This window comes from Rhinoraja longicauda, chromosome 27 (assembly GCF_053455715.1).
Source record: "Rhinoraja longicauda isolate Sanriku21f chromosome 27, sRhiLon1.1, whole genome shotgun sequence".
Classification (NCBI taxonomy): Eukaryota; Metazoa; Chordata; class Chondrichthyes; order Rajiformes; family Arhynchobatidae; genus Rhinoraja; species Rhinoraja longicauda.
The window spans coordinates 25,793,951-25,807,416 of NC_135979.1; the positions used below are offsets into that span (position 1 = coordinate 25,793,951).

The following is a 13,466-nucleotide window of genomic DNA, read 5'->3' on the forward strand; positions in this document are numbered from 1 at the left end:
CCCTACACACGAGGGGCAATCTGCAGGATCGATTAACCTACAAACCCGCATGTCTTTCGAACGTGGGAGGAAACCGGAGCACCCAGAGGAAACCCGCACGGTCACAGGGAGAACATGCAAACTCCACACAGACAGCACCCGAGGTCAGAATCAAACCCGGGTCTCTGGCGCTGTGAGGCAGCAGGTCCACCAGCTACGCCATTGTGCTGCCCATATTAATTGGATTAGGGATTCAGAGAGTGTGAGAGTGTGGCAACAGGATGATGGTTCAGTGGTTTAATTACTAGCCTCATAATGGAGCGCAGAGTTCAGAACCCACTGGGCTGGCTGCAGAATTACTACAAAGAGACATTGGAGACAAAGGTCACAAATGAGAGGACTGGTGTAGAAACATGTCAGGTTCAATAACCCTCTTCAAGCAAACCTTATATTCTTTATCCAAACTGTTCTTTTCGTTAATCCACATATGGTATCCACTTATGACGGCACTGTGGTGCAGTTGGTAGAGCCGCTGGCACACGGCGCCGGAGACCCGGGTTCCATCCTGACCTTGAGTGCTGTCTGCGTGGAGTTTGCACGTCCTGCTTGTGACCACGTGTACTTCCTCAGGTTGCTCCAGTTAAGTCCCAGAAACGTTGGTTAACTGGCTGGAACTGGTGCTAACGATGGGCAGCACAGACTCGATGGGCAGAAGAGCCTATTTCCACACCGTATCTCCGAACTAAACTAAAACCCACCGTCCTCTGTTTTAAGGGCGGTTAGGGATGCACAACTAATGCTGGCCTTGGTGGAGAGCCCGGATCCTGGAGTATGAATTAGCAATAAAACAAATGGGGTTGTGGTACAGGTGTACAAAGTCATGAGAGGAATAGATCGAGTCTCTTGCCCAGAGTAGGGGAATCGAGGACCAGAGGACATAGGTTCAAGGTGAAGGGGAAAAGATTTAATAGGAATCCGAGGGGTAACTTTTTCGCACAAAGGGTGGTGGGTGTATGGAGCAACCTGCCAGAGGAGGTAGTTGAGGCTGGGACTATCCCATCATTTAAGAAACAGTTGGACAGGTACATGGATCGGGCGGGTGTGGAGGGATATGGAGCAAGCACAGGCAAGTGGGACTAGTGTAGCTGGGACATTGTTGGCTGGTGTGGGCAAGTTGGGCCGAAGGGCTTGTTTCCACACTGTATCACTCTATGACTCTCTATGAAGTGTGACTGCCTTGAAGGATTGAGGGTCCCTCTGGCTTCCATCATAGATTGCCCTCTGGAGGAATCTGAGCCGTTCCCACACACTCTTGCCCCACCTGGCCTTCCCATTCTTGGAGAGAACTCTCCCAGGCCTGCATTCATTCGTCAGAACAACGCCCGGCAACTCCACACACACATAAAAATAAGAGCATTTTTTCCAGAACTTTCTGTTTTTAATTTGACAGATACAGAGTCAATTTGACCTAATTTAATTTTTTTTTTTATTATTAAGCAAAACAAAATATGAGCTGAAGCAACATTTGAAATGAGAGTTATTAAATTGCAACCTGGGTGTTAATAATCATTCTCCTTCTTGGTGGAAAGGAAGGTTGAACCAATCGATGCGTTTGTGTGCACATCCTTCGACCTCATTTTAATCAAGTCTTTAGGGTTTAGCACCCAGGATAAACCGGTGAACTATTGCCATTCTATTATCAGTCATAACGGAAACACACCCAAATTCAACGTGGTATTGACAATTAATCAACAACCGGGCAGATTATGACTACTTCCTCTTCCACCATTGTTCCCCCCCCCCCCCCCCCACCCCACCCCATCCCCCAATTCTCTTCCAGCTTTCTCTCCCTACTACAATCAGTCTGAAGAAATGTCCCGACCTAAAACACCGCCCATCTCTATCCTCCGGAGATACAGCCTGATACGCTGTTACTCCAGCACTTTGTGTTCGACCTACCATTGGGCAATTGAGCCAAAAACACCTTGTAACAATGGGGGAAACAGTCTCAATCTTCTGTCTGCGTACTTAGGTGTTTCATTAAGCTAGCCTTCTGTTTCTTACTAAGTGAAATCGTGCTGAATAACCGTTCTTGTGAAGTTCCTTGAGACATACTGCAATGGTACAAGTGTTTTATAACACCTATGATATCCCCTGGATTGGGGGATATTAGTTACAAGGTGAGGATGGATAGACTCGGATTGTTTTCTCTGGATTGCCAGAGGTTGAGGGGAGATCTGATAGAAATATATAAAATTATGACAGGCAGACATCGGCAAGACAGTCAGAGCCTTTTTCCCCAGAGTCGAAATGGCAAATTACTAAAGGGCATCGCTTTAAGGTGAGAGGAGCAATGTTTAAAAGAGATGTGAGTGATAAGTTATATTTACACAGAGACTGGGGAGTGTCTGGAACGCGCTGGCAGGGGTAGTGGTGGAAGCAGACATGATGGAGGCATTTAGCGGGCTTTGGATGGGCACATGGATATGCAGGAAATGGAGTCATTAAGTACAGGCTGTTAAGATTTGGTCTTGGCATCATGTTCAGCACAGACAGCGGGAGAATGGGGTTAGGAGGGAGAGCTAGATCAGCCATGACTGAATGGTGGAGTAGACCTGATGGGCCAAATATCCCTTCTATGACCTTACGACATTGTGGGCTGCAGGACCTGCTTCTGTGCTGCACTGTTCTGTGTCTATAAGCATTGGTGATGGTAATGTTGAGCCAGGACATGTCTTGCGACACAGAATATTCCAATAGTGACCTGGGCATCCCATCAATGCTCCTTATTGATGAAGGATGTTGCAACGTTATCAAAAGGGACAAGGTTTATAATCTTGTTCCCCAGAAGGACTCTGATGACTGTCTACAACTAAAGAGGGTCTACGTGTAAAATAATCAACAGTGGGATGGAGATGCAAGATGTGCTCATTGTGGTGAGGTGTTAGCGATGGCGGATGAGGGAATTTCCAATTATTCTAGATTGGACAGGAGAATGGACAAGATCAAACATGATCTTATTGAATGTGGTCTTATCTGAATGGTGTGGCCATCTCCCGTGCCTGCCTGGAGACACAAGGAACTGCAGATGCTTGTGTAAACCACAAAGTGCTGGAGTAGCTCCACTGGTCAGGCAGCATCCATGGAGGCAATATTGTGAATATTGGTGAAAGGGACCTAAACATCACCTGTCCATTTCCTCCACAGATGCTGCTTGACCTGCTAAGTTAATCAAGCACTGTTTCATTTCTTCCTGTTGCGATGAGATACAGAAAGGGAGTAATGTTCCCTCAAACAAAACCCCAATAAACTGCGCCAAGGCAGGGTTGGTTCAGGTTAGACACCGTCCCCACTCCAGAACTTGGAACAGAATTCAGCAGCAAGGTCAGGCTCAGAGATTCCATTAGTTTCATTCTTGGCCTGTGTGGCCACAAAGCAAAAGGTCAACTTTATTGCTTTAAAATTATTTGTGGTTTAGGCTTATTATTGTCATGTGTACCGAGGTACAGCGAAAAGCTTTGTTTTGTATATTATCCAATCAGATCAGATAACGCCATACATAAATACAATGAAGTCAAACACAAGTACAATAGGCCGAGCGAAGGGGAAGATAGAGAGTGCAGAATACAGTTCTCAGCATTGCAGAGCAACAATCCCATAGACAAAGTACCAAGTCCACGATAAGGCAGAGGTGAATCGGGCAGTACCCTAGCTTATGGAAGGACTGTTCAGAAACCTGATAACAGAGGAGACGAAGCTGTTCCTGAGTCTGGTGATGAGTGCTTTCAAGCTTCCGTACCTTCTGCCAGACAGGAGCGGGGAGGAGGGACCAGGCTTGGGCAAGTCTTTGATTATGTTGGCTGCTTTCCTGAGGCAGTATGAAGTGTATATGGACTCAATGGTGGAAAGTCTGGTCTGCATGATGGACTGAGCCACATGCTCATCTCTCTGCAATTTCATGTGGTCTTGGACAGAGCTGTCCCCAAACCAATTTTGTAATTACTTTAGTTTTTATTTAATTAATTTATCTCTGAATGTCAGAGATATTTAGAGGTATTAAAACCCATGACACCTTTGACAGCTGGCAAAGCTTTCTGTCGAGGCTGGTCAGACATTATGTGGGCAGGTACCATGGAACACACCAACTGTGAGGATCAGCTGTCTGAATCTGCTGTCTGTCTGGTGAGCATAGGGACTGGGAAAATGCCAGTCCATCTAGAACTGACCTCTGGAACGATGTGACCCCAAACTCTTTTGGCCACCATGTCACTGCCAGCTCCTAATCCCACATCCCCGCGCTCTCTACAGAGCTCGAATTCCCCGTATGTGCACATCCATTTCCTTTTTCAAAGTTCTTATTGAATCTACTTCCAACTTTCAGACTGAGGTTCCACATTACAAGTCACAGCGTAAAACTAAAATTCTCACCTCACCTCTGGTCGCTATGGCAACTATCTTAAGTTCTATGATCTTTTGCCACTGAAGTCAGTTTGTACTTAATGGAGAAACAAAGAACTGCAGATACCTTTTTTATACCAAAGATAGATAGAAAATGCTGGAATAACTCAGCAAGTTAGGCCGCATCTCCGGAGAAAAATAATTGGTGATGTTTCCGGTCGGGACACCTCTACAGACTCATTCATCTGAAGAGGGGTCCCAACATGAAACGTCACCCATCCTCTTTTTCCAGAGATGCTGCCTGATCCATTGAGTTATTCCAGCACTTTTATCTATCCTCAGTTTGTACTTAACCACTCTAATAAACTCTTTGTCATTTTGACCACTTCGATTAAATCTTCTATTGACCCTCTTTGCTCCAATTACCGCCTCTCCAGTCTGGTCACCTGACTGAAGCTTCTAACCCAGAGAATTGCATGAATAAACCTCCCTGACTGGCTTGTACAGACTTACTGCTCTCCACAGTGCAGGCCTAGGATTGGGCTATGTCTGAAAAAAACTTATTGTGATCAAGGATCTTAGTTTATGACATTTCTAAGCATTATCTCTTCTATTTTCGACGTATCTCCATTATTCTTTTACTATTAATTTGCATTACCTCTCCGCATTCCCCTTACAAAATTTCATCATTTCACGCTGCAGCTATCCTATTTAGTTTTCGTTTAGAGATACAGCTTAGAAACAGGCTCATCAGACCACCGACCCCAGGCTGACAGACCTGTTCACACTAGTTCAATGGTTCTTTATTGCCACGTCTGCATTGCACAGTGAAATTCTTACACTGTCTTCTATGTTCTATGTTAACTAGTTCTGTGTTATCCCATTTTTTCATCCACTCCCCACACACTGGAGGCAGTTTACAGAGGCCAATTAACCTACAAAAGCTTTGGGGTTTGGGACCCCAACTTTGGGATGTGGCCTTTGGGATGTGGGAGAAAACCGAAGCATCTAAAGGAAACTCATGCGGTCACAGGAACAACGTGCAAACTCCACACGGACTGCACCTGAGGTCAGGATCGAACCTGACTGTGTCTCTGGCACTGTGAGGCAGCAGCTCTACCCGCTGCGCCACTGTGCCGCCCTTATCGACGCACATGTCATGGGCAGATTTAACGTAAAATCCGTCTCCTTTGCAGATAGCAGATTTGGCTTACTGTCTGTTCGAGCAGTCCCAGCGTTGTGAATGACCTCTGAAATCCAGAGCCAAAAACAAGACTGAAAAGGTAGTTAAATCACCATGAGGTGGGCATGTTCCAACTGGTAGTTCTGTTGTTTCACATGAGGAGAGTGACTTTACTGGAAGTGCATTGATCAGGTAAGAGTTTCTCTTCCATTCCCCTGCCCAAGTACCCAGTGGTGACCCACTGTGAAAGTGGGTCACCAGCCACTTGTTGTAGCCTGTGTGCACTCGGTTTCATGAGTAACAACCTCAGTCAGTATTCTTGTCAGTTACACTGGGTGGCACAACTACTTCTCCAGACCCTAACACACTCTAGGGACAATTTACAATTTTACCAAAGCCAATTAACCAACCAACCAGTACGTCTTTGGAGTGTGGGAGAAAACCGGAGCACCTGGAGAAAACCCATACACAGGTCACAGGGAGAACATACAAACTCCGTACAGACAGCACCCACAGTCAGGATCGAACCCGTGTCTCTGGCGCTGTAAGGCAGCAACTCTACCGCTGTGCCGCCGTACCGCCCTCTTGATCGCTATCATTCTCTCTCACACACTGAATTTACAATGGGGCACAAAGCAAGGAATAATGAATTTGACCCAATGGATACATTTTCTAACTCTGCTACTGACCAAAGAAATAAAATATGAAGTGAGGCATCTTTTGCCTACAACACACAGAGATCAATCATTACAAAGGCACTTCTAACATGGCAATGTCATCTTTGTAAGTAGGTCACATTTAACTCACAATCACATGTAAAGCACTGACTATATTGGCAACACACATATAGAAATGTCACCAAGTAAGATGCTGGACTATACAGATAAGCAACATATAACACGCTGGTCCCACCTCTGGGCAAAGCTATTGAAGTCGTACCATTGTTCACTTCTTCAAGTGCAATTCTTAAAGAATTCAAGCACCTAACAATAAGTCTCTGGAAACGAATCCAGATCATTGCAAAAGTTCTCCCGCCTAAAACATCAAGCTGTTAAGAGCTCGACAGAAAATATTGTTTTTGAACATACAAAAGATATTGGTCTGAAGACAATTGATGTGGTCCCAGTCTCGGTGTGATTAACGCGGTTCAAGGAAGGTGATTAACATTGCCTCCCGAATCAATGGCCATCCCGAGACAGAATTAAACCCAGAATGAATCGGAGAAAGTCTGGTCAGTAATCGGATCATTTTCCTCTCTGAAACCATTGGGATTGTTGACATCTGAAGTCAGAGATTTCAAACAGGCTTGGATTTTCTTCGAGAATGCGTTGATTCTTCATCACATCTCCCTGTGGAATGGTCCTCAGTTGCCTATAAGTAATGGCAGTGCTGTTAATAACTCCAGCAGCAGCTCCTTGCAAGGCCAAGAGAACCCCTGGGCCTGATCCAATTGCTTCGTAATACTTTCCTTCCACTGTGTTTTTTGATACGGGTAATCCCATACTCTTGGTTCAAATGCTTCAATTACTCATCTTTGGTTATGTGTTTACCATATGTCCAGAACTAAATAATATAATTAGTTTCATTTTGCGTCTCAATCAGCAGTATCTTTCCTCCTTGCCTCTTAGTACTTCCCGTGGGAGTTTGGGCTCCAGGTTCGATGTTCCCTTTGCCCTCCGTTGGGCAGCATCTCCATCTCGAACTGGTGCCAGCCGCTGCCAAGGACATCGGGCTGCCCGCTGCGCCAGATCTCCCGGATGATGCGCTCCCTCTCCTCCAGCAGCTGTGCCCGCTCCAGCTCCTCGGCAGACGTGAAGACGTTCACTCCCGGGCTGGCGTGCCCTGCCTGCCCGTTGTTGACCTGGCCTAAGTCCGTGGCTGTGGGCGACCCCCCATTGTTGACCACCTCCTCCTCCTCCTCCTCCTCCTCCTCGTCCTCGTCCTCGTCCTCATCCTCGCTCCCCTCCTCCGCCCTCTTGCTGGCGGGGCCGGCAGCCTCCGTGCGCGCGTGGCAGGAGATGCGAATCACCAGCAGGCAGAGAGTCAGGATCAGCCCGAAGCACACGCCCGTGATAAAGTACAGGGCTGCCTTCTCGGGGTTAGCTGCAAGACAAAAGCATCGCAACAGGTTAGGCTCAGTCTTCAGAGCAGCAAGGACAAATGACAAGGACCTCCAGTCTGCAGGACGTGTGAAAGTCCATCCGTCTCGGTGTAAACTAGCTGGAGGCACAGAGATGCCTTCATCAGCTAAAAACCTTTGCTGCATTGCAGGCTAGTCTTATAATTGATACCTTTATTACTCTTGCCATCATCACTTTTGCCTATATTACTCTTGCCACCATAACCCCTTTATTTCTCTACTCTAGCTATCATTAGTCTTGCCACAATTACTCTTGACTTTATTACTCTTGCCTTTATTACTCTTGCCATCATCACTTTTGCCTATATTACTCGTGCCATCATTATTCTTGCTACCATTATTCTTGCCACCATTACTCTTGCCTATATTACTCTTGCCTATATTACTTTTGAATATATTACTTGCCACTATTACACCACTTTATTACTCTTGCCTTTATTACTCTTGCCTATATTACTCTTACCTTCATTATTCTTGCTACCATTATTCTTGCCACCACTACTCTTGCCTATATTACTCTTGCCTATATTACTTTTGAATATATTACTTGCCACCATTACACCACTTTATTACTCTTGTCTTTAATACTCTTGCCATCATCACTTTTGCCTATATTACTCTTGCCATCATTATTCTTGCTACCATTATTCTTGCCACCATTACTCTTGTCACCATTGCTGTTGCCTATATTACTCTTGCCATCATTATTCTTGCTACCATTATTCTTGCCACCATTACTCTTGCCTATATTACTCTTGCCTATATTACTATTGAATATATTACTTGCCACCATTACTCTTGTCACCATTACTGTTGCCTATATTACTCTTGCCTATATTACCCTTTTATATTACCCTTGCCACCATTAGTCTTGCCGTTACCATTACTCTTGCCACCATAACCCCTTTATTTCTCTACTCTCGCCATCACTAGTCTTGCCACAATTACCCTTGACTTTATTACTCTTGCCTTTATTCCTCGCCATCATTGTCCAATCCCACCACAGATGTTGCCTGATCTGCTGAGTTCCCCCAGCACTTTTTACTTTGCAACGTCTGCAGTTCCTTGTGTCTTTATATTTTACGTGAATGACCCAAGGGACAGAATAAAGCAATATCTGGTCAGAGTGACATTGCCTATTCCACAGTGAAGACCTTTCTGTTTGGTTTCCAATCACAATGGAGAAAAAGAGGGAATGATTCGAATCATTCTTAATAATCAATTACCCACAGAGCCCTGGCCAGACAATCCATAACATTGATTGAAAGATACAGCACGGAACAGGGCCCTTCGGCCCACCGAGTCAGTGCTGACTATCGATTACACTAGTTCATCGATTACACTAGTTCTATGGTATCCCACTTTTGCATTCACTCCCATCACACTGGGGGCAATGTACAGAGGCCAATTAACTCTATAAACCCACACGTCTTTGGGATGTGGGAGGGCCGGCACAGTGACTCAGCAGTAGAGTTGCTGTGCCACATATGATCTTGTGATTGATTCTGTTGTTAATCACCTCGCTTCTGAGTGTTGGGGTAATCAGATGAAAACCACCTCCAGACCCCAATCTGAACTCAACTAAACTAAACTAAACACAGACTCTAGGCTTCTGAGAAGTGCTGCATTCTCAAGGTTATCATCAAACTCCCAGCCTTACACCAGCATCAGCCGGCTGGGTTTCCTGATTTGAGGGATCATGCTCTGTGAAAAGTCAGAAATGAACATTACTGTACCCAGTGAAATGTATATGCATGTATGGTGTACATCTACAATATCTGTGTGTGTGACTGCTAGGGGCCAAGTAATGATATGTATTAACTTTCAAAAAGGCAGCTAATATCATCAAAGACTCACACCACCCTGGTCACACTCACATTTTGCTCCTACCATCGGGAAGAAGGTACAGGAACCTGAAAACCATGACCACCATGTTCAAGAGTAACTTCTAACCAACGTCCATCATGTTCTTGATCACAGCACACCACTAACCTCAACTATGAACTGCTATGGACTGTATTTTTAGTTACGCTGCAGACTTTTTTGCATTAGTTTAGATTAGAGTTACAGCAAGGAAACAGGCCCTTCGGCCCACGAAGTTCATGCTGACCATCGATCATCCCTTCACACTAGTTCAATGTTATTATAGTTATTAATATATAGGATTTCTGATTATTATATTTATCTGCTTGCATTGTGTCTATGAACCTATTATGCTATGCACGTTAAAATTTCATTGTTGAATTGACAGAATATATGACAATAAACTTGAACTTTGACTCAAGTTTCTAGTTCCTTGTGTAGGAAGGAACTGCAGATGCTATGAGGCTATGGAGTGAACTGCTGAGGGGGGTAGTTGAGGCAAGTACCATGACAATGTTCAAGAAACATTTAGGTATATGGATAGGATAGGTTTAGTGGGATATGGGCCAAACGCAGGCAGGTGGGACTAGTGTAGATGAGACACGTTGGTTGGTGTGGGAAGGTTGGGCCGAAGGGCCTGTTTCCATGATGTATAACTCAATGACCTCACACCTCAAAGAATGCTTCCAAGATGGCGCCCAACCCAGGTGATTATTTGCGTGCTAGCCACAGAAGTAGATCTGCAATCTTTTAAATCTCTACTCCTACAGCAATATTTCCTATTCCTTTATCATGTTTCTATACATGTAAATGGCTCGATTGTAATCATGTATTGTCTTTGACCGACTAGTTAGCATGCAACAAAGGCTTTTCACTGTACCTCATTACACGTGACAATAAGCTAAATTGACTGAACTGATGTTGGTATAAACCGAAGATAGACACAAAAATCTGGAGTAAATCAACAGGTCAGGCAGCATCTCTGGAGAAAAGGAATATGTGACGTTTGAGGTCGACACCCTTCTTCAGATTTCCTTTGTCAAGTTCCCAGCTGCCCAAGACACCAGGAGATTCAGCTGGAGCAGTGAGACTGAGGTGTGACCTCTTGGATGTAGAGAGGAGATGAGGAGTGGTGACTTACAGGTGATGTGCATGTAAGCTTGTATGCTGTTGGTGATGAGGCTGGTCTCTGCCTTCGGGGCATCCATTGATGTACGCAGTGGTGGCAGGCTCACCAGCCCCTCTGATCCTGGAAATGCTTGGGCTGCAGACCTGAAAAAAATAGCATGTACTTCAATTACTTATCACCTTCACAGTGTACAGCCAGATCGCTCACATAGGGAGAACACGTCCAAGTATCTGAGAAGGTGACCTTGGACCAAGGACATCTCAATTTTTTTTTTTTCTCACCATAAGGCCTTATCCCAAGTAGACTGTGGAGACTCAGTCACTTCTCATGGTCAAAACCGAGATCCATGGATCTTGGGAGTCAAGGGTTGTGGGGGTGAGGCAGGGGGATGGTGCAGAGAGAAGAGATCTAAAGGGCGGCACGCTGGCGCAGCGGTAGAGTTGCTGCCTTACAGCGAATGCAGCGCTGGAGACTCAGGTTCGATCCTGACTACGGGCGTCGTCTGTACGGAGTTTGTACGTTCTCCCCGTGACCTGCGTGGGTTTTCTCCGAGATCGGTTTCCTCCCACACTCCAAAGATGTACAGGTATGTAGGTTAATTGACTAGGTAAATGTTTTTTTTTAATTGTCCCTAGTGTGTGTAGGATAGTGTTAATGTGTGGGGATCGCTGGGCGGCGCGGATTCGGTGGGCCGAAGGGCCTGTTTCCCCGCTGTATCTCTAAATCTAAATCTAAAAAAAAAATCAGCCACGACCTCATTGAATGTCAGAGAAGCATCAAGGGGCCCAAGTGCCAACCCCTTCCACTAGCCTCTGGGCCTCCTCCACTCAGTGTGAGGCCCAACGCAAATTGGAGGAACAGCACCTCATATTTTGCTTGGGCAGCCTACAACTCAGCGGTACGAAATTTGACTTCTCTGACTTCAAGTAACCCTTGCTTTCCCTCTCTCTCCATCCCTGCCCCATCCTAGTTCTCCGACCAGTCTGACTGTCCTCCTGATTAAATGTTTATCTTTGTCACCTTCCCTTAGCTAACAATGATCTATTCTACATTTTCCCTGAGCTCCGTCCCCTTTGATGTCTCATTGTCACATCTTACCCTTCCATATCTCTGTGTCTCCCTCTCCCCTGACTCTCAGTCTGAAGAAGGGTCTCGACCCATTCCTTCTATCCAGAGATGCTGCCTGTCCCGCTGAGTTACTCCAGCATTTTGTGTCTTATCTTCGGTGTAAACCAGCATCTGCAGTTACATTCTATCCACTAGCTTTTATGTTCTATTTTCCAATCCATGTGTGATTGGAAAAAAAAATCAGATCACAGGGGACGCAAAATGACCTAAAAGGAGGGATATAGTTCACATGCAGGCAGAGGGGGACTAGTTTAACTTGGCATGGTGTTTGACACGGACATGGTGGTCCAAAGGGCCCGTTCTTGTGCTGTACTGTTCTACGGTCACTGAACCAGAAATTGTCGTCATTGCTTTTCTCTGTGGGAAAGGAAATGCATTTTCTATTGCACAACACTGAGTCAAAACCCCTTATGCTGCTGAATTTCTGAACAAGCTTTTGGATGTTATCTCTGACCTTCTCCCACAACACCGTCCAGGAGACCAATCCGTCTGGAAACTCCAGAACAACCTAGAAGATTGGCAACCCGGGCGCTGGGCTCTCGGCAGCGGGCCGCTGGTTCCAGGTCCATGGTTCTCCACACAGTCATGTTTTGTAGCAGGGTTGTTGCAAGGCCAACTCTTGCTTCTCCCACCCCCCGACCCCGACCCCGACCCCATCGGGATTTCAACCACTGAAGCCAAGAGCAGTGAGTCACCGGTCCCTCTGGTGAAATACGTTCGTTCACACAGCACAAACTGGAGATGGAACGAGGGGCTTGGCACCTCCGCAAGGCCCAAAATCGCACCAGGAGTGCAGTAACCCGACCCGACCCGACACTGGGCAAGCTCTCGAGAGTTGTACAGTGTGGCCAGGAGGTCGGCGTAATTATGGAGCAAAATACGCACGGCCTTTTGTGCCGATTTACTTTTTTGTTGAGAGTACTTGCGTGGAGAGTTTAAGTCAACAAAACTTTGCACATGGTCAATGTTAATCACAAGAGGCCCGGCCGGAACACTCCCAGTCTGGGAGCTGAGGCAGCTGGAAGCTTTGAGACCCACAGGATCAATCTGTTGCTTGCACTGTTCCCCAAGTGTTTGCATTGATAGGTTGCTAGGTACACGAAGCACTGAATCAATGGGAAGAGATCCTTAAGGTCCGTCCTTTCCCACTCTGGAAAAGCCAGATGTGTTCTGACCCTCCTAATCTTATGAGCCCAGAGTTGCCATCACTCACTTAATATAAACCACATTTTTGGATTGTACTCAGATATTTCCAGGCAGTTTCAAAAGCTGCACTTCGGTTTGAGATTAGACTATATATTTGTTCACAGAGACGTCGCCAACATTTATTGTCTGCCCCTCATTGACTGATAACTTTCTGCTTGCTTCAGGGCGATCGATTAAGTTTCAAGCCACAGAAATGTTTGGATCGCCTGCCAAAATAAAATGAGTGAAGTGGATAGGGTTTTAACAACAATTTGTTAGTTTAATGTTGGGTTACTAACGGTCCCTGCACCACGGGGGAGGGGCATTACATTCCTAAATAACCATCCATTTCCTGATTTTCCATCACACAAAACCACTTAATCTGTGTGTGCGTCAAGAAAAAAATTCTTGACGTGTTTATATATTGGGTTTTTTTTCACATTAGTTCCATGAGAACTATT

General features: G+C 45.6%; 1 protein-coding gene across 1 annotated transcript in view; it reads right to left on the reverse strand.

Annotated features, from left to right (window-relative positions):
* Positions 1 to 1,808: 1,808 nt before the first annotated feature.
* LOC144606753 (protein eva-1 homolog B-like) overlaps positions 1,809 to 13,466 on the reverse strand; it is a 58,263-nt gene continuing 46,605 nt past the window's right edge. The window contains exons 2-3 of the mRNA XM_078423096.1: positions 10,705 to 10,835; positions 1,809 to 7,663 (exon numbers count right to left, since the gene is read on the reverse strand). Of these exons, the coding sequence (XP_078279222.1) occupies positions 7,185 to 7,663; positions 10,705 to 10,771 (546 nt within the window). The 5' untranslated portion in view covers positions 10,772 to 10,835 and the 3' untranslated portion in view covers positions 1,809 to 7,184. The remainder of the gene's footprint in view (positions 7,664 to 10,704; positions 10,836 to 13,466) is intronic.